Source organism: Saccopteryx bilineata, chromosome 11 (assembly GCF_036850765.1).
Source record: "Saccopteryx bilineata isolate mSacBil1 chromosome 11, mSacBil1_pri_phased_curated, whole genome shotgun sequence".
Lineage (NCBI taxonomy): Eukaryota > Metazoa > Chordata > Mammalia > Chiroptera > Emballonuridae > Saccopteryx > Saccopteryx bilineata.
The window spans coordinates 53,447,992-53,469,613 of record NC_089500.1 but is presented as its reverse complement, the minus strand read 5'-3'; the positions used below and the strand labels follow the sequence as shown (position 1 = coordinate 53,469,613).

General features: G+C 40.5%; 1 protein-coding gene across 14 annotated transcripts in view; it reads left to right on the top strand.

Annotated features, from left to right (window-relative positions):
* EPB41L3 (erythrocyte membrane protein band 4.1 like 3) overlaps nucleotides 1–21,622 on the top strand; it is a 280,869-nt gene that overhangs the window by 211,329 nt on the left and 47,918 nt on the right. For all 14 annotated transcript variants that reach the window (XM_066247533.1, XM_066247531.1, XM_066247544.1 and 11 more), the window contains 3 exons: nucleotides 11,508–11,612; nucleotides 13,055–13,097; nucleotides 19,863–19,938. In XM_066247533.1, the coding sequence (XP_066103630.1) occupies nucleotides 11,508–11,612; nucleotides 13,055–13,097; nucleotides 19,863–19,938 (224 nt within the window). The remainder of the gene's footprint in view (nucleotides 1–11,507; nucleotides 11,613–13,054; nucleotides 13,098–19,862; nucleotides 19,939–21,622) is intronic.

The window sequence follows — 21,622 nt, the reverse complement described above, 5'->3', positions numbered from 1 at the left end:
GTCATGTGGATAATGAACTTTCTACTCTGCTTATTAAACTTGACATTGAAGGTACACTTGAGTCAGAAAGTACGAAAATGAAGCAAACGCAAATAGGGCAGCTGCTACCATATTGCTTCTTAGACCTTCCTTGCCTCAGACCTTTCTAAAGGATTCTTACACCATTGTCACAGACCAGACACCGTCTTTTGTTCCTGAGTTGACCACAGCCTGTTGGTATTTTCCAAGTGTGAGTTAAAAAAAAATTCACTCCCCACTTAAATTTCAGCGAAGGCGATGTTAGAATATGTTTCTCTCAAGAGTGTGACCAAGAAAAAGTAAAGCCCAGAAAAAAAAGAACTTGCAGAGTCCAGGTGTCTGATTTTAGATCAGGCTCTGGATGGCCAGTTTTCTGAGCTCATCAGATGCTCTGAAAGGCCATGTCAATGGCGGTGCGATCATTTAGCAATAAAGAGAATTCCAGTTGAGCTTTAGAAGTGAGGAAAATGGAAGAACATTCAGTGTGAAAAAATGCAATCAGGGAAGGAAGCATAAAATAAATGATGGCCCTTTACTTCAAGATTAATCCAACATGATGTGAGAAGAAAGTTCTTCATCTTCATGCTAGTTGCACTTAATTAGACATATGTTGAGCCTGACCTGTGGTGGTGCCATAGATAAAGCGTTGGCCTGGAACACTGAGGTCACTGGTTCAAAACCCTGGGCTTGCCTGGTCAAGGCACATATAGGAGTTGATGCTTCCAGCTCCTTCCTCCCCCCATCCTTCTCTCTCTCTCTCTCTCTCTCTCTCTCTCTCTCTCCCAGCTCTCTAAAATGAATAAATAAAATTAAAACTTAAAAAAAATTAAAAATGGAATTGCCTTTAAAATAAATATGTTGAATGCCTGCTATAGTTGGACACTCTTTTGGGGGCATTAAAAGGGTAAACAGTTTCCTGTCCTCAAGAAACAAAAATACAAATTCACAGAATACAGGAATACATGGAAAAATACTTGCAAAAGAAAACCCGTGGTCTACCTGAGGAATATATGTGTTAGAAAGAGCAGGACTTAGTGTTAACACTCGGTCAAATCACAAAGGAGCTGAAGGGTAGTACGTATCGGTTTTCTTTCTTGAAAGTTCTCAGTATCATCTGTATCTCCTTGTGTTAACAGGAGTGATTTAAACCTAAGCAATATAACAAGAGGCGTTTTTGTTCTTTCATTTCCAGGCTAACTGTTTAAACAGATGCACACATGCATGCTGAGGCCCTTCAGAATACAAACGCATCCTGATGCGGGCTGGGCTTGCCTCTCCCCTTCCTCAGAAGTAGGGACTGCTGATTAGCTCCTGTTCTCAGGCAAAAAGGCTTGCTCTGCCTCATTTTCTTCATGATTGTGCAGCTCTGGAAAGATAAGAACTGTAACTTATCTTTTAGATTAGGCTAGATTATTATACATGATTTAACAGATTTCTCTAATTTCAGCCGTTAGCCTCTGCTGGAGGGGAGCTTCTCCAGGCAGATGCAGGGCTTTGTGAGATGAAAGAAAACACAAATTCAATCAAAGTCTTGTGCCAAGACTTAGTACAACTTGTGCTTGCTGCTTCTGCACCCATTGTCTGCAGCACGGATTAAAATTGATTTCTAGGGACTTGAGCCTCGAGGCAGCAATGGCCTCAGAGGACGTGCTGACAGGTGCCGTGGTCTGCAAGTCAGCAGGAACACCCCGAGAGCTGCTCACGGGGTCCTGCCCTGGTCAGTGCCTGAGTCTGCTCCTCTTGATCGCTTCCACTTCCGTACTTGCTAGGAAGTCTGTAATGCTTCTGCTCTATTACAAAGGAGGGGAGCAAGACACTCACTAACCTACCTGGGTCATTCTTTAGTCATCCAGCAGGTTCTTGAGTGAACATCTCTATTTTAGTTTCATAAGGGAAACTAAACTTCAAAACATTCAACTTAAAAATATTTCCATTTCATATACAGTGTGGGGCAAAAGTAGGCTTACAGTTATTCCCATGGAAAATAATACAGTGATTAATAAATAATAATTCAAGAATAAACTCCATGTTCTGCATACTCACAGCTATGAACCTCCTTTTGCCCAACGTGGTGGTTTTTTTTGTTTGTTTGTTTGTTTTTCTGAAGCTGGAAACGGGGAGAGACAGTCAGACAGACTCCCGCATGCGCCCGACCGGGATCCACCCGGTACGCCCACCAGGGGCGACCGCTCTGCCCACCAGGGGGCGATGCTCTGCCCCTCCAGGGCATCGCTCTGCTGAGACCAGAGCCACTCTAGCGCCGGGGGTAGAGGCCAAGGAGCCATCCCCAGCGGGCGGGCCATCTTTGCTCCAATGGAGCCTCGGCTGCGGGAGGGGAAGAGAGAGACAGAGAGGAAGGAGGGGGGGGGGGGCGGGGGTGGAGAAGCAAATGGGCGCTTCTCCTGTATGCCCTGGCTGGGAATCGAACCGGGGTCTCCCGCACGCCAGGCCGACGCTCTACCGCTAAGCCAACCAGCCAGGGCCCCGACCTGGTGTTTTATTCATAGCTTTAAATGCATGTTTGTTCTTTTGGAGTTTTTTTTCTTAATAGTTTGGTTTTATCATTTCTCACTTGTATCATTTTATTTCAGCATCTGGCTTGTTATCATTTATTGAGAACTTAAATTTCTCAAGAAAAATTGTTGAAAAGGATATCTTAAGATTTTAAGAGACAGTGTGTGTGTTTGTGCATGTGTATATAGATATATAAATTCTATAAAGCAGTTATAAATGTGTTGGCCCAGGAAGTGTAAAAGAAACTGATTTGAGCCTAAACTAAATCTGAAAAAGTTATACATTTTCTCAAAAAGAAAAACGCTTTAGAGTCTTCATACTCAAGAATTTTGCTGGCCCTGGCCGGTTGGCTCAGCGGTAGAGCGTCGGCCTAGCGTGCAGAGGACCCGGGTTCGATTCCCGGCCAGGGCACATAGGAGAAGCGCCCATTTGCTTCTCCACCCCTCCGCCGCGCTTTCCTCTCTGTCTCTCTCTTCCCCTCCTGCAGCCGAGGCTCCATTGGAGCAAAGATGGCCCGGGCGCTGGGGATGGCTCTGTGGCCTCTGCCTCAGGCGCTAGAGTGGCTCTGGTCGCAATATGGCGACGCCCCGGAGGGGCAGAGCATCGCCCCCTGGTGGGCAGAGCGTCGCCCCTGGTGGGCATGCCGGGTGGATCCCGGTCGGGCGCATGCGGGAGTCTGTCTGACTGTCTCTCCCTGTTTCCAGCTTCAGAAAAATTTAAAAAAAAAGAATTTTGCTTATAAACATAACGACCTAAAAATACCTTATGACTTACATACCTGTACCCACACGGACCATCTGGGATCTTAAAACCATGCAGATGCTTTGGGCCTGACCAGATAGTCTGATTTTTTGCACTTGAGGTGGGTTCCTGGGCACCATCATTTTTTAAAATGCTCTCAAGGTCCACAGTTGAAAACCAATAGTTTAAAAATATATCTTCTATGACATTGGTTATGATATGCTAGCAAGAAAAAATTATGTGAAGTACCTTTTAAATCTCTTAATGGTATTTGACCAAAATGAGTCTCCATAAAAGAGTAATTACAGGAGGCGCGGTGCCACTGGGAACGTCTTTCTAGCCAGTAGGGACCCAAGGTGAGTGTGCAAAGAGACAGCTGTGATATAAGACGGAGTGAGGCAAGTACCCTCCTGTTGCTGTAAAATGCTATCATGTCCAAAGTAGAGAGAGATCACCTTTGGGAAGACAGGAAGTGCTTTAAAGAAGTGGCCCTAGAGAAGCTTTGTGAAGGATGAAAGTTGACAGCAACAGGCAAGGCAGAGCTACTCTGCACATTTAGAGCATCAGTATTGATAATACCTGTGATGAATTGAAACACATCAATCCTGTTTCAACCCATGAGTTCATAGTGATAGTCCAAGCAAAATCTAATTGGCGACTTTTGGATGATGTTAGAGAGTTAACTTATTATCTTGAAATTGGATGAAGGGAAACAACTGAGCATTAATTCTGAATTTCACCATCAAAATGTGTCAGTGGATTAATAGTTCTGACAAAGAGAAGTATCTCTTTTTTTTTTTTTTTTTTAGTTAGAGGGAGAGACAGACAGAGACAGACAGGAGGGAAAGAGAAGAGAAGCATCAACTCATTGTTGTGGCACGTTAGTTGTTCATTGACTGCTTTCTCATATGTGCCTTGACGGGGGGCTCCAGCTGAGCCCTTGCTCAAGCCAGCGACTTTGAGATCAAGCCAGCAACCATGGGGATTTTGAACCTGGGTCCTCAGCATCTCAGGTCAATGCTCTATTCACTGCACCACCACCAGTCAGGCGACAAGTATCTTTATAACCACACTTCAACTAGTGAAGAGAGGAGGATCATGATTAGGCTAGAATACTCCCATCTTGCAACCTCACATTACTAGGTCTAGGGCAATGATGACATTTCACAGCATCTTTTATGAAAATCAGTCAAATCAGTACCTGATGAAACTTACAGATTTAACTACCATTTGCAGGGAATACAGGAGACAGAAGAATGAGTTAAATCACACACCATGGAGATGCACACTGCAACTGAGGGAACTCAACAAGCAAATGGCTTGGTCTCTTGGACAAATTAATTTCAAGGGGAAAAACCAACATAAATGGAGAATTTTCAGATTGAGGCTAAAGAGCTATGTCAGCCAGTGCAGTGTATGAACTTATCAAACAAACTGAAAGAGGAAAAAAAAATGGAAACAATTGGGGAAATTAAAGTATTGGCTAGGTATTTGATAATATTAAGGACTAATTGTTAATTTTGTTAAATGTGGCAAAGGTATTGAGATTACAGGTTTTTTAGAGTAGAGTTACGTACTAAGACATACAGAGATAGTATTTGCTGAGATGTTTCAGAATAAAGGGGGAGGATGAGTAGAGTGGAGTGGAACTATAGATGAACCAGGGTTGTGATCATCAAGGATTTTTTGTTGAAACTGGATTATTTGTTGAAACTGGGTGATGAGGCTGCAGGGTTTCATTAGACCCCTCTGTTTTTTAATATGTGTGAAATTCCTTATGCGAAAGTGTGTTAAAGTTAATTTTTAAAAATTGCTCCTCTAAGTAGACAGGTAAAAATAAAAATTTTAATACAAACTTTCCAGGTGATGCTGCTTAATGAGACATACATTGAGAACCAGTGTTTTACTAACATTGTAAAAAATTATGAATGACCTTTGACTTTCAGGCGGTTTTATTAATGCTGCAGAAAAGTTTATTTCATCTGCTGTATTTGAGTGGTGATGATGGACATATCCTCTTGAATTTAAGTGTCCAAAGAAAGCCTCTGAACCTTAGCTAATGCATCATTTCAACTATTTGTAGTTTGGATTAACTAGTTGGGCAATGTTGCTCATGAAGAGTCACTTTGATCTGTTGCCCTTCTTATGTTCGTTAGGGGATCATCTTGGCTTAGCTCGCAGGCATTTTAGACTTGAGGGTGTGTATGTGTTTGTGTGTGTGTGTGTGTGTGTGTGTGTGTGTGTGTGTGTCCCTATCCTAGAAGTTTGTATGTATTGTGAGTAATGTTTTTTGATTTTCTAAAATGTATACTCTAAACAAATACTTAAAGTAAGATAATTGGGAGTTTAATTTTATTAACCTTTTGAAGTATTTAATTACTTTATTAACCGATTTAAAAAATACATTAAGTTTTTTTGTTACTATTTCCCTTTTTAACTAATAGACTTTTTGAGCAATTTTAGGTTTACAGAAATAATGAGCAGAAAGTACAGAAAGTTCTCATATAACCCTCACACTCCTCTCTCCCTCTCTTATCTTTCCCTGTTTTTAACATTTTTACATTTGTGTGCTACAGTACTGACACATAGTATCAACTAAAGTTCATAGTTTAAAATCAGGTTCATGGCCCTGGCTGGTTGGCTCAGTGGTAGAGCGTCAGCCTGGCGTGTGGGAGTCCCGGGTTCGATTCCCGGCCAGGGCACACAGGAGAAGCGCCCATCTGCTTCTCCACCCCTCCCCCTCTCCTTCCTCTCTGTCTCTCTCTTCCCCTCCGGCAGCCAAGGCTCCATTGGAGCAAAGTTGGCCTGGACACTGGGGACGGCTCTGTGGCCTCTGCCCCAGGCGCTAGAATTACTCTGGTTACAACAGAGCAACACTCCAAATGGGCAGAGCATCGCCCCTTGGTGGGCATGCCGGGTGGATCCCGGTCAGGCGCATGCGGGAGTCTGTCTGACTGTCTCCCCATTTCCAACTTCAGAAAAATACTAAATAAATAAATAAATAATAAAATTGAGTTCATTCTTTGTGTGGTACATTTTCCAGGGGTTTTGACAAATGTATACTGACATGTATCCACCAATATGGTATCAGACTAGGCAGTTTTACTGCCCTAAAACACTTCTGTGCTCCACCTATTCATCCCCCTGCCCCGCACCTAACCCTGGCAACCACTGATCTTTTTATTGTCTTTATAGTTTTGCCTTTTCCAGAATGTCATATAGTTGGACTCGTACAGTTTGTAGCCTTTTCAGATTGGCATTTTTCACTTAGTAATATGCATTTGAGGTTTCCCATGTCTTTTCGTGAAGATATCTCATTTCTTTATAGTGCTGGGTAATAATACTGCATTGTCTGGGTTTAAAACAGTTGATCCATTTATGTAAGGAAGGATCATAATTGCTTCCATGTTTTGGCAATGTTGAATAAAGCTGCTATAAATATTTGTATGACAGTTTCTTTGTATACATAAGTGTTCAGCTCCTTTGTGCAAATATCAAGGAACATGATGGCTAGATCATATAGTAGGAGTGTGTTTAGTTTTATAAAAAAACTACTAGACTGTCTTTCAAAGGGCTGTACCATTTTATGTTTCCACTAGCCAGGAATAAGTGTGCCTGTTGCTCCACATCTTTGTTAGCATTTGGTGTTGTTTGTATTGTGAATTTTAGTAATTCTAATAGGTGTGTAATGATATCTTGTTTTAATTTGCAATTTTTCTAATAATATGATGCTGAACATCTATCTTTTCACTTGCTTATTTGACATCTGTGGTGAAGTGTTTATTCAGATCTTTTGCCCATTTTTTTAAAGGATTTTATTTATTGATCTTACAGGGGGTTGGGGAGGAATGAGAAGTATCAACTCATAGTTGCTTCACTTTATTTGTTCATTGATTGCTTCTCATATGTGCCTTGACCAGCCCAGCCCAGGGTTTTGAACTGGCGACCTGAGCATTCCAAGTGAATGCTCTATCCACTGTGCCACCACAGGCCAGGCATTTTGGCCCATTTTTTTAATTTGGTTGTTATTGTTGAATTTTTAGAGTTCTTCGTGTATTTTGGGTACTGGTCCTTTATTAGACATGTGTTTGCAAATATAAATATTTTCTCCCAGCCTGTGGTTTGTCTCTTTATTGTCTTACAGTTTTTGTCTTTTGACATACTTCTTTAGCACCCAACCACTTCTTAAGTCTATTTGGAAATTTTTTTAATTAAAATAGTTAGAAGTGAAAGTTGTTTAAATTGCTTAGGAGTTTACCATTCTTCGGGTATATAGGTCTTTCAGATTGTGGGGTTACAATATCCCCCATTTTCTCTATCAGAAACAGAAATGCAACTTTTCAGTGAAATAAAGAGGGCACCAACAGGGCAGTCTGCCATTGTTCTGTTACCTGGAAAAGCAGAACCAACCTTTCAGGTTTGGATGTTAATAGTGAGTATAGTTACCTGAACTGTGAATGCCTTTGAGTCAGAAACGTGACTTAACAACGGAAGAAACAGCAAACAAGCCTAAAAATTGTTAGTCTTTGCTAGTAAATTACTTACTAAATTAGAATACTTTTGTCCAGTTTTTTTAATTTTTTTACAGAGACAGAGAGAGAGAGAGTCAGAGAGAGGGATAGAAGACAGGGACAGACAGACAGGAACGGAGAGAGATGAGAAGCATTAATCATCAGTTTTTCGTTGCACATTGCGACACCTTAGTTGTTCATTGATTGCTTTCTCATATGTGCCTTGACCACAGGCCTTCAGCAGACCGAGTAACCCTTGCTCGAGCCAGCAACCTTGGGTCCAAGCTGGTGAGCTTTGCTCAAACCAGATGAGCCTACGCTGAGGCTGGCGACCTCGGGGTCTTGAACCTGGGTCCTCTGCATCCCAGTCTGATGTTCTGTCCACTGCACCACCGCCTGGTCAGGCTTGTCCATTTTTTTTTAATTTACTCAATTTTTGCTCATTACAGCTTGCATGTAAACACCGAATGGCAGTAAGCTTCCCAGATTAGATCGCTTAACAAACATCATGTCTTTGGGAACCAAATATGTAATGTAAATTCTCTAAAAGTTGCACTCTGATTGTTGAGCTTTAGATGTTATTACCTAAAGATACTCACATATGTCAACAAGCAGTGACTTGAAAAATTGAATAATGTGCTAAGAAACAAAATCATCTGAGTCAACAGAATCAGGAAATTTGGGGGGAATAGGGAATAATTGTGGAGGGGATCCCATCCAGCGTGGAAAATAGTCCCAGCTTTCTGTCCTCCATTTATTGGCAGCATCTTTCTCATCGCAGTGTGCAGAGGATGCGAGGCTGCCTCTGGGCTCCATGGGGAAGAGCGCTGTAGTCATTAGCGGTGTGTGCCATGAGCAGAGGGGACCTCGTTATAGCCTCCAGCCCATAATTGCCTTGCTCCATAGAGTCCTACATCCTCACTCAGGGAAGAGAAATAAAAGCTCAAATACCTTCAAAGACTTTTCTAATGTCATCCAGCTAGCTGCTGGTTGTGGTGGTGATATTTAGCATGTAGGAATTTCATTGATTCTAGAAAACTGATCTTGGTTCTTAGGGTTAAAAAAAAAAAAATCTCCGATATGAATGGACCATTTGGAGATCGTCTTAAGAACTGTTTATAGTATTTTAAAAATGTTTAAAATAGTAAGAAAAAGTCTATTCTAGTCAAAAGATAGCTCTGAGTCATTAATAGGAAAAAAATTGTGAGAAGCCAGAAAACTAAGAGCCACTTAGTATAGTGGTCTGTGCTTGACCTGATTCATGTCACCTTTAGACGGAAGGAAAAACACAGCAGCCGGAAGACAGCTAATTAAAACAATGCCCAAGGCAGCTGGTGACAGTTTCAGAAAAGATTCCTCCATCAAGGGGCTGGCTACGGTCTGCTGTGTCAGAGGATATAGGAGGCTTTGTCAAGAAATGTTTGTTTATTTATATTTGCTTTGTTTGTTTTTACTCGTTGAGAAAGTACTTGGCCAGACACATGTATATCCGTGTAGTGTGGTGTGTGTAAATATTATGGTCTAGCTAAAGCAAATTAGGTAGAGGGCAGGTAACTGGTGTCAAAAGAAAGAGCTTATTGACACCACGAGAAGTTGTATATGTGCTCTGACAGCACAAAGGCCTCGGTTCCACATCACGTGTTATACCATTCATCAGTCATTTGGGCTATAATAGCTGACGTGTGTGGAATGCTGGAGATGTGCCACCACTGGACCAAATTTTCAGTCCTTCCTTATTAAAAGGAAGGTGGCATTCCAAAGAAGTAGGTGGCATCGTACACATTTTACAGAAGGAAAAACAGAGAGGTTCACATAGCTGCAAGGGACATAATGAACATTCAAACTCAGAGTTACCTGCTGAAGCTTAGAGCTATTATGCAAAACTGCCTCTTTCATCTGACTTCTCTGAACTTCTGTGCTTATCTGGTAACTGGAGGTAATACCAATAGAAGCATCAGAAGAACCATTTTTTTGTGTGAAAACTTTATAAATTCTTGAGCATGATTCAGAAGTAATGTGCTATTTATAAATTAAAGATTCAAAACAGTGAGCAGCATCTTATTATTCTACTTACTTTTACTCATTGAGCAATGTTATGTAGTTTTGCTAACATTTATTTTCATACATTATTATTTTCTTTTTAATTCAGTGAGAGGAGGAGAGGCAGAGAGACAGACTCCAGCATGCACCCCAACTAGGATCTACCCAGTGAGCCCACTAGGGGGTGATGCTCTGCTCATCTGGGATGTTGGCTCCATTGCTCAGCAACCAAGCTCTTCTTAACACCTAAAGCGGAGGCCATGGAGCCATCCTCTGTGTCTGGGACAATCGCTCCAATGGAGCCATGGCTGCAGGAGGGAAGAGAGAGAGACAGAAGCAAGGGGGGGGGGGGAGGTGTGAAGAAACAGATGGGCGCTTCTCCTGTGTGCCCTGACAGGGAATCAAACTCAGAACATCCACATGTCAGGCAATGCTCTACCACTGAGCCAACTGGTCAGGGCCTATTTTCATACATTATTAAACTTTTTTCAAAAACAACATTGGTTATTTAGCTAGCTACAATTCAAGCTCTACTTTTCTGTCATAAATTTATCCTTTTTCCTAAATAGTCATGCTTGAGAGGACTAATTAAATTTCCAGTATAATTACAGTTATACAGTAATACATTACCACTTATGGGTCTTCTGAATACTTATTATTTTGGCATGTACACTGTTTACAAATTTTCATATTTGTCATTGTTAATATGTTAAATCTTATAGACAGGTATGCTTAATGTATTAGATGTGAAATGTTGGGACTGCACACACAAAAACTAGTTTAACTTAACTGTTGCCAGTTAATCAATCCATTTTAGCATTCAAGGCTGTGCTGAAAGACCTTTGAAGGATTAGATGAAAATACAATAACTGTGTATCACAGTAAATTAAACTGATGGATTTTTCCCCCCCGAGATGACGATCATTTTCCTTTCTCCAAATGACTGTTTAATGACCCAAAATATAGCACATATATTTATATCTTATGTTTAAAAATGATAGCTAAAATCTTTAAACTTAATGAACATTTTATTATGTTGAACAGGAAGGATTCTTCTCTAAAAGAAATTAAGAAGTTGAATGCTGTAATATAGAACTGAAGTTTGTAGCAAGAAGCAAAAGTTAAACTAAAGAAGTTAGTTTAACAGGCTTTGGAAAGCGATTTGCAGCTAGAATTTTTAAGTGAGGATTGGTAGGGAAAGTTGTAGGAGAGGTCGAAGAGAGGAGGACGCAGGGTTCATGGTCAGGCTCAGAACCTGCTCATGTGGGGAATAGAGTTTGGGCATGTTGAAAGAAGGCTTTTGTTGGTCCTTCAATACTCTTTTTTTACTGTCAGGGTTTTTGTGTTTCACAAGATGTTGAGGTTTCCCAGCACCACATCATTCCCCCAGCCACTCCTGTTTAGAAATCACCCAGAGGTGAGCTGTACTTACTCAGCGACACTCTGAGCTTTTGTTTATTTGTTTGTAGGGTCAGGCTTTTGTCGGTGTGGGTCCACTGCATTGAAGCCTTTTTACTAGTTGAAAGGAGCCAGCAAAGTGTGATCACACTTGATCGTCACTCACTGTATAGTTACAAGAAGCAGTTGTTTTTTGTTTTTTCTTAATTTTACCTATTTTTATCCATGGCCATTGAGAGAACTTTGTTGAGTGTGTTGACATTTTTTATGTTTTGTTTTCCATAGAAACGCTCCAGAGGCCAGGTGCTATTTGATAAAGTATGTGAACATCTGAACTTGCTAGAAAAAGACTACTTTGGGCTTACGTATCGAGATGCTGAAAACCAGAAGGTGGGTAATTAAAAGCAGTACAAAATATCAGGGCTTGAGTTGCGCATTACTGCCTGAAGGTGACCTAGAATTGAATTAGTAAGTCTTTTCTCCACCTCCCCTCACACTCCCACATTTACTACTTTGAGCCCCTAAATGCTGTTAACCGCCTTATTTCTTCATGAAGGAAATTATTAACAACTTCCTCTAATCTCGAATATTGTGGAAACAGTAAGTCAGTGTTTTTCTTTTTCATGCTTCAGTTACTTATGGTTCCAGGAAAGCATTTTTATATGGTGCTTTTTTTGTGTGTGTGATGATATATTTTATTTGCTATGAGCCAATGATACATTTCAGCAGCTATGAGCTGATGAAAATCAAATACATTGATACTTGTATGGAAACCATGTCCAAGGCTGCTTTCCTATTCTAACTCATCGTATCATGCTTTCATATTCTTGCCAAATCAGAATACGAGATTAGGAGTTGGCTGACCCGACACTTGTCTCATGGAGTTTAGTAGGCATGTAATGTTTAATGTAATACCTCTGGAGACTCTAGGCTCTTATACCTGAATAATGAGTGCAGTCTCTTCAGAGCTTTACCTCATTAAGTTTTCATTGTGAAGAAAGTATTTCCATTGTACTGGTGCTGGAAACTGAGTCACAGAAATTTTGTTCATAGATGTTACATGTTTTGGTGTTGTGCGATGAGTCATATTTACTGAATTCACTGGACAATGTCTAACTTCATTATTAAACATCTGAGTTTTCTGATAAGGAAAATCATAAGTCTCAAGGAAGCGTTCATTGGAAAGTCTTCTAAGTAGCTGCCTAACAATTTGTAATCGCAGAAGTCAGCCTGTGGGACTGAATGGCGAGGACACCACTGCATCAAATTACATGTATCTATAGTTTGCTCTAGTTATTTGTTTGACCATAGAACCCACTGTGCGGTGTTGGGGTTGGTGTTTTCATCTACTCTTTTTATCTTGCTAGTTTGGATCCCTGAAGGCACTGATTGTAAAAGAAAAGAATTTTGTTAGGGCCTGACCTGTGGTGGCGCAGTGGGATAAAGCGTCGACCTGGAACACTGAGGTCGCCGGTTCGAAACCTTGGGCTTGCCTGGTCAAGGCACATATGGGAGTTGATGCTTCCTGCTCCTCCCCCTTCTCTCTCTCTCTCTGTCTCTCTCTCTCACTCCTCTCTCTCTAAAAAAATCAATAAATAAAATATTAAAAAAAAAAAAAAAAAAGAATTTTGTTAGATTGAGTTGTGGACACCACATATTTTCACAGGACTGGAAAGGGGGCATCCGATGGGGGGAAGAACCCAGCTTGGAGGGCCTTCTAACAACCAGGCACTCTCAGATATTATAATGCTGAGTGCATGTTACTGCCTGGTCAGCAGGAAGTCATTTATACTCTTCCCTGATTCAAATTCAAGCTGTTATTTCCTTTTCAGAATTGGTTGGACCCTGCTAAGGAAATTAAAAAACAGATTCGAAGTAAGTTCTTTTGGATTACTATCTATGAACATGTGAGGATTTTCAGAGAGCGGGTTGTATGAATTGCTAGCACTTACTCACGTGGGTGGTGTGAACCGAATGTTTTGAAAAGCAGAGGGAAATCTCAGGTTTTATCTTTGGCAAGTTAGTATAGCTCAGATCCCATTTTAAATGATCACAACTCAGGAATAAAATGACTGTGGCTTTGGACTATTTCCTTGCCTCTGCACAGATATGAAATGTGATTTAGTCAGGCAACACTTCAATGGGTAATTAATAATTTAAAAGTTCCAAATTTAACCATGAATGTCATATCCAGCCTAACTACCACAACAGTATAAAAGTCAGGCTAAAAGTAATAGTTGTTTAATAGTTCAGAAATGGACTAAAGTTGACTGGTGACAACCTCTTTTCTTGGTCCCTAAAGACAAGTTAAGAATGCATATTATCTAGAGGAGAAAACAATTGCATGAGCAACTCACAAAATTGAAATACAAGTAGCTAGTAAGAATTAGGTGCTAAATTTTAATAACAGTTAAATGCAAATTAAAATGAGGCATATTTCACCTATTCAGATAGCAAAGTCTTTAAAAGTTTAATAATACCTTGCACTGGCCATTATGTACACAATTGGTAGAAATATAAATTGGTTCAACCCTTTAAGGAAGGTACTTTTTGTCAGTATTTATTAAAATTTTAAATGCGTTACTCTTTAACCCCTATTTTACTTAAAGAAATTTGTTCAGCATATGTATGAGAGGGAAATGTGCGTGTATGAAAGTGTATTATAATACCGTTTATAATAGCAGAAAGCTAGAAGCAACTTAAATATCCATTTGGGAAGAAACGATTAAATCACTCATAGAATACCATACTTTGAAATACTATTATTTCTACAGCTATTAAATAAGATGAAATAGAATGAATCTTGTCCTTAAGAAATGATGACATCGGATCACTTACAACAAAATTGTGGGATCTTGATAACATTATACGGAGTGAAATAAGTAAATCAGAAAAACAAGAACTGCAGGATTCCATACATTGGTGGGACATAAAAACGAGACTAAGAGTCATGGACAAGAGTGTGGTGGTTATGGGGGGTGGGGGGAGGGAAGGAGGGAGAGGGGGAGGGGGGCACAAAGAAAACTAGATGGAAGGTGACGGAGGACAATCTGACTTTGGGTGATGGGTATGCAACGGAATTGAGTGACAAGATAACCTGGACATGTTCTCTTTGAATATGTATACCCTGATTTATTGATGTCACCCCATTAAATTTAATAAAAATTTATTTATTAAAAAAAAGAATGAATATTGTCTTAGCTTTTATTACTGAGACAATAGTGAGATAAACCATATTTGTTTTTAAAAAGTTATGCATATATAGGTGTGTGGAAAAGTGTTGGAAGACCATAAAAGATATTAACAGTAAACACCTCCAGCAATGGCGTTGCAGTGTTGGGGATTGCGAAAGAGGAATTTTTAAATTTTTACTTTTACCCCTCTTGCTTTTACCATAAACATAATCTTTATAATTTTAAATAACTAGTAAATGTTTAAAAGCAATTCATTTTTATCAATAAAATCTAGGTTAATTTTCCTGAACAACTAATTTTAGTTGAATAAGTTTAAGACCTGTTTATTAATAAGAACATTCCTATTGAAGTTTTCAATAGCTGACTATTGAAATAGAGAAGAGATATTTCTAGTGCTTTTGAATGTGTGAAATATTAAAATGAATTAACTCTTAATAAGAAGTAATTAATAATAAGCAGTGTAAAATGGTGTAATACTAGGTAATAGCACAAAAGAAGAAAAAAGTCACTATCCTTCTAGATATTAGAGAGTCTGCTGATTATTTATCACAACTATAACATCTTTACCACATTTTTGAGAAATTGCTGTATTCACTGGCCAGGTTTGTGATTTGAGTAGGTGAATAGACAGAGGTTGGGACTAAAACCAAGGACAGCTACGGTATGATAAGTAGGTAAAACCTCTCTTTTTGTTCCCAAGTTTCCTAATGAAAAATTTAAGAGAACGACTGTATTCTAAGAATATTGTAGTGGAATTCTTAAAAGCAGATATTCTGAATACATCTCCTAACATTTTATGTGCCTCAGGTCTTTGTATTCATCTAACTAACCAAATGTTTTGTGTTTTGGTGATTTATAATTACAGAACACTTTGAAAATATATTAACTACTCCACAATAAGTCATAATACTGTTACAAGAAAGGCGGTATAAACAGTTTTCCTTTCTTTCGTTAGTAGAATTTTTTCCCCTTACCTTCCCATTCATCCTGTCTCCTACACTTCCTTTCTAAAGGGACAAAGCTAAGGGAAGTCAGAGCATGAGATTGGAAGGCTCTTTGATCATGCAGAGCAGGCAATGTTTGCAACTGCAACACGAAACAAACCGAGCAACAGTCTTGCAGATAAAGGAGGAAAAAGGAAAAACCGGAACCTGTTACAGAACATGGTGTTTTTAGCTCTAGCCCTATTGTTTGCATCCACTAAAGTGCCCCCTTCCCACGAAATTTACATTCACCCAAGGCGTAAAAGATTTTATCCAGGCCGTGGCCGGTTGGCTCAGTGGTAGAGCGTCGGCCTGGTGTGCGGGGGACCCGGGTTCGATTCCCGGCCAGGGCACATAGAAGAAGCACCCATTTGCTTCCCTACCCCCCACCCCCTCCTTCCTCTCTGTCTCTCTCTTCCCCTCCCGCAGCGAGGCTCCATTGGAGCAAAGATGGCCCGGGCGCTGGGGATGGCTCCTTGGCCTCTGCCCCAGGCGCTAGAGGGGCTCTGGTCGCGGTCGCGGCAGAGCGACGCCCCGGAGGGGCAGAGCATCGCCCCCTGGTGGGCAGAGCGTCGCCCCTGGTGGGCGTGCTGGGTGGATCCCGGTCGGGCGCATGCGGGAGTCTGTCTGACTGTCTCTCCCCGTTTCCAGCTTCAGAAAAATACAAAAAAAAAAAAAAAAAAGATTTTATCCAACCATTATAATCATTGTAGCATCAGCTCCTATTCCTAAGTATAAATGACAAAAGGATGTTTCCACATCCTTCTGCTGGAGGTGCACAGCATGTCTCTAGAATGAGACCTCCCAGAGAATGACAATCAAGCTGGTAAAGATTTGAAGTTACAAATGTATGAGAAGTAGGAAATTCTGAAACTGAAGAGTTCCTACAAAAATATTCTAATTCTAGTCATCTTTTGTTCATAGCTGTTCTCAGAGTTTTTACATATACTATATTTTGTGATATGATTGTGATATAGTAAGTTTGTAGTCTAGACATATATGCTATATAGTTATTTGATCCTATAAATGTAGTATATTTAGAAATTTTAGGATTTGGGAGGCCTAGAAGACTAAAATTTAATTTTTATCACAAGGATGAACTCTTTAGTTGCACAGTTTTCTATTTATCATAAATTTGTGATTCCAAATCCTATATCAGCGTTGTAGGAGTATCACTTCAATGCATCTAAGCTGTTCCACTTCCTGTTTCTAACAGAACCGTGCTCCCAGCAGAGGCAGCTATCAGCCCATCCATTGCGTAATCGTATCCTCCCAGTTGATCTGGTTCTGCCGTATTTTCTTTTTTTTTTTTTTTTTTTTTTTTGTATTTTTCTGAAGCTGGAAACAGGGAGAGACAGTCAGACTCCCGCATGCGCCCGACCAGGATCCACCCGGCACACCCACTAGGGGCGACGCTCTGCCCACCAGGGGGTGATGCTCTGCCCCTCCGGGGCGTCGCTCTGTTGCGACCAGAGCCACTCTAGCGCCTGGGGCAGAGGCCAAGGAGCCATCCCCAGCGCCCGGGCCATCTTTGCTCCAATGGAGCCTCGGCTGCGGAAGGGGAAGACAGAGACAGAGAGGAAGGAGAGGGGGAGGGGTGGAGAAGCAAATTGGCGCTTCTCCTGTGTGCCCTGGCCGGGAATCGAACCTGGGACTTCTGCACACCAGGCCGACGCTCTACCACTGAGCCAACCGGCCAGGGCCTCTGCCATATTTTCTATGGAGATAGATATATATTTATATATACGTTTGAGCTTTAATCTGTCTCTGTCGTTAATTTTAAGTTTTATGAGCCATTTAACTGGGATTTCTTTTTTCTTGAATTGGGAATGGATGGTACTTTTCTTAAACTTTCCCACTGTTTCAAAATAATGTCCCATAAAACCTCATAGTAGTCAGTTGGATTATAATCTCAAGGAGAGTAGATTTCTTAAAAGTAGTGACTTTCAAAGTGTCATCTCCAAGCCCAAGTGTATTAGAACTGCAAGAAGGTTTATTAAAAACACAAGTTCCGAGGCCATATTCCAAACCTCTAGAATAAAAGGCTCTGGGTGGAGCCAAGGCACTGACATGTTTAATAAGCACCTTGGGTATTTCATGGACTCAGGTTAGTCTGAAACTCACTTTACTAGGATGAGGATTTTTGCATTTAAATATCTGTCTTGCACTTTTATTACTTTTTAGTTTCCAACTTAGAGTGTTTACCCTGAATTTATTATGAGATTGTTTAATTACATTGTTAAAACTAGTCATTGGATTCAAGGAATACTTTGAAGTGGATAAAATTATAAAAGAGCAATAAATCCATTTCCCATAACCACGCCATTAGTTTCGTTCCACTTGCTTACAGGGGAAGCCAGCTCTCTCTTAGGAACCTCAGCAGCTTCAGGCATAGAAGGGACCCATTTTAGCAGAAACTGAGTGGGAATCAAAAGGAAAATAAAACCAAATCAGACTGTTTTTAGAATAAAAAAAGACTTTTTTTTTTTAGAACAGTGGGGAAATAATCATTAGAAGTATATTTGATTGACAGGTATTTTATGGCTTAGAATTCTTTTTTTTTTTTTTTTTTTTCCGAAGCTGGAAACGGGGAGAGACAGTCAGACTCCCACATGCGCCCGACCAGGATCCACCTGGCACGCCCACCAGGAGGCGATGCTCTGCCCACCAGGGGGTGATGCTCTGCCCCTCCGGGGCGTCGCTCTGTCGCGACCAGAGCCACTCTAGCGCCTGGGGCAGAGGCCAAGGAGCCATCCCCAGCGTCCGGGCCATCTTTGCTCCAATGGAGCCTCGCTGCGGGAGGGGAAGAGAGAGACAGAGAGGAAGGAGAGGGGGAGGGGTGGAGAAGCAGATGGGCGTTTCTCCTGTGTGCCCTATCCAGGAATCGAACCCCAGACCCCTTGCACGCCAGGCCGACGCTCTACCACTGAGCCAACCGGCCAGGGCCTGGCTTAGAATTCTTAGAGCCCATGTTTCAGTAATGTTTCTAAGTGGTTTTAAAATAATGTTGACCACCCAATTATACCTTGTCTTATTCCAAGTCCTTAATACAGCAAGCATTTCCTGGGAGTGCCCCGCCTTGTGGAACTATAAGTATAATATGAATGGTAGTGTCAGGAATAAACTAGAAATAAACAATGACCCTAATAGCTAAGTATTAGCCTTATACAAGAGAATAGTACAAAGAAAGAAGCTGGGAAGAGTTTACAGTACTGTCCCTTTCTTCTGAATGTTTGGGAGGAGCTCATAAAAACAAAATGAAGGTTGCAAGAAGGGAGTGTTGGAAGTCACAGGAGTGTCTTGACCCAAGGAGCTGAAGTGCAAGGCTGCGTGCAGCACAGGTGAAGACTTCTGGGGCAGACGCCAGGGCAAAAGCCAGGGAGGCTGGAGGGGACTTTTGAGCATCGCATTCCAGATGCAAGCAGGACCCGTGCTGAGGTATATCTAGCGTGGTCGCAGGTGGGAGGAACAAGTGTATGCAGTGTCCCAGTGAAGGAAGACCCAGACTTCAGTAAATCACTGCAATAAAGGGCCAGAGTAAAAGAACCAGATCGCTGTAAGTCAAAGGAGGGACCATGTACAGATAACATATAGAAAGGAAAAAAAGGTTATTCTTTCATGTTTGTAATAAACATACACAATTAGAGGTAGTAGGATGAAACGGAGGGTTTAGTAAGACTTATGAACGTCTCCAGTCTGTGTGTGGATCGTACAAAGCATAGGTGCCTGTGAGCTGACATCTGGGAGGCCGTACATAGATGTCACAGGGTAAGAGTGGCAGTGTGGAAGGAAGACCCGCTCGAGTCATGGGCTAAGAAGGAGGTGTGGAAATAGGTAATGCACAGTAAATATAAATACATGCAAGTGTCTCTTTAATCAAAAGTTTCCCTGAATAAGAAAAGAATTTGTCAGCAGCCCGTAGAGCAGCTTTCTTCTAAAATATTCACTACAACAAACCTTCCCCGTAAAATAAAAGTATCTTGAGCAGTCCCTTGACATGTGCTCTAATGGGATTTGTCCTGCAATAACAAAGCAGAAAGGACAAAGGAAATGGGATTATTTCTGTAACGTTGGTATGTGAGCTATCCAGAACTTCACAGCAGTCGATCTAGTCAGTTCCAGACTTGTCTGATTGAGGATTATTCATGTTCACTTCTGCTCCCTCTTCCAAGGGCTTAGCTTACCTTTGTCCCTGAGAAAGAGAGGAAGTTTAGTCAATTTCCTCCCTCCTTAGACGTGCCACTCAAGGATTTGATTGGTCAGAAGATTAGGAACTAGGTGAAGTTTCAGGTTTATTGGTGGATTTCACTTAACAGAATGATCAAAATTTGCCTGATCAAATTTTTCTACAGATGGTCAAAACTTTTCTCGGTGTTAGAATTTGGGAGTTAAGGTAGCTCTAGCAATCGTAAGTATAAAGGGATTTTCTAAGACCTTATTCTAATTTTTTCCCATCTCTGCAGGTGGTGCTTGGCACTTTTCATTTAATGTGAAATTTTACCCACCAGACCCTTCCCAGCTATCTGAAGATATCACCAGGTATTTGAACGTGGGCCCTGAAAAGGCAGACATCTTGGCATAGTTATGCTTCTCTTAAGTTCACCAGAGAAGGGCTTGCTTACGTTTGGTAACCTTACAACTGTTTACGCTGAAATGACAAATGAAAGGCAACTGAATGAGAGCAAACATCCAATGAAAAGATTTACCAAATCACATCTATCTGTGGTTGAGTCTTTGGGGCTAAGCTGATGCTTCCCTCTGTGTGACCCTGGTGGGAAGACACGCAGAGTTGAGATACTGTCATCTACCCACCACAGCCAAATTGGATGGGATTCAGCCTTAAATGATGTAGCCATTCATATTTCTCATGCTTTAAAACTTAGAATAAAAAATGTGTCTTTGGATGCTTAGCCTTTTACGTAATTAATCTGGTCTTGGACATCTCTTTAAAAAAAAATCACACATATACACATACAGGTACACAGAAACACCTGTACACTTAAGAGTTTACTTTCCATGACTTACAAGGAAAGGAAGATGATTAATTCATTTTCACAAAAGAAGACATTAAAAAAGAAATCCAACAAAAATACTCTGTCGTGGTCACTGAGCTTTGAATGTGAGAAGGTGTCCCTCGATGAATCTGTCCTGAGTGTGACATGTGTCCTTGGCTTCTCTGGGTTCCGTTTGGGAACCCCGACTCTGTTTGGTAGTGAGTTTGGAACCAGCCAGAGCGGTTGTGTGCAGTGTGTGCTGATTTTTCTGTGTGAGCCTCACCTCCCTGCAGGGCTTTTCAGAGAAGGGAAATTACTCAGAAAGCTTCAGTCTCTTCCTATGATTAAAAATAATTTTAACAGGCATCTTAGAAGAAGGGTAAATACTAGCTCCAGAGTGTTTCTTCAATGTTTGCATTACAGTAGAAAATTTATAATTTTTATTTTAAAATACTTTTTAATAATATTGAGGAACTATTTAATTGTGGCTAAATTGTGGTTGTGGAGTCTGTTCATATCTGGGTTTGAAATTTAGTGCATGGTTGATTTCTATCTATTTGTGTAATGTATGTAGGGCCCATGAAGTAAGTAGAAATTTTTATATCTGAATTACACAGTTTTCTTATATCATTAGCTTAAAATCATATTAAGAGGGGATCTTACAATTTTTTTATAGTCCTCAGCTTTAACAGATTAACAGTTCATTTCTTATGGTGGAAGATAAAAGGTATGTTTTATTATTATACCCATATACTGAGACATGAAAGGTTTTAAAGCTTATTAATGGTAACACTTAACCTTAGAATCTTCCATTAGTATTATATGTGTAAACCTTAAAAGCAAAATAACAGAGAAGATAAGTCAGCTATTAATGAAAATATTTTATGTTATTTTGGCAAAATTATACATGGAAAATGTTTTATAGTCCCCAAATTTAAAACTTCTAGTGATGAGATTCTGAGATCTTCAGTTAGTAATTCTTCAGTCAGTTTTTATATCCATTGGCTTCTAAGAAATTATCTTTAAAAATGAGAAGTTGAAACAAATCACTCATTACTATCTAGAGACTATCTCCGCAGTAATGCAGGAATTGGAGAATAAAGTTTATGATGACATAGTTGTTTTGTTACCTGAAATGTCTTGGTCAGTCATATGGCAAGACTTTTAGTCTAGATATCAAAATGAGCCTTTCTTAAGGCTAGTTGAGACTAAATCATTATAGTGAAGAG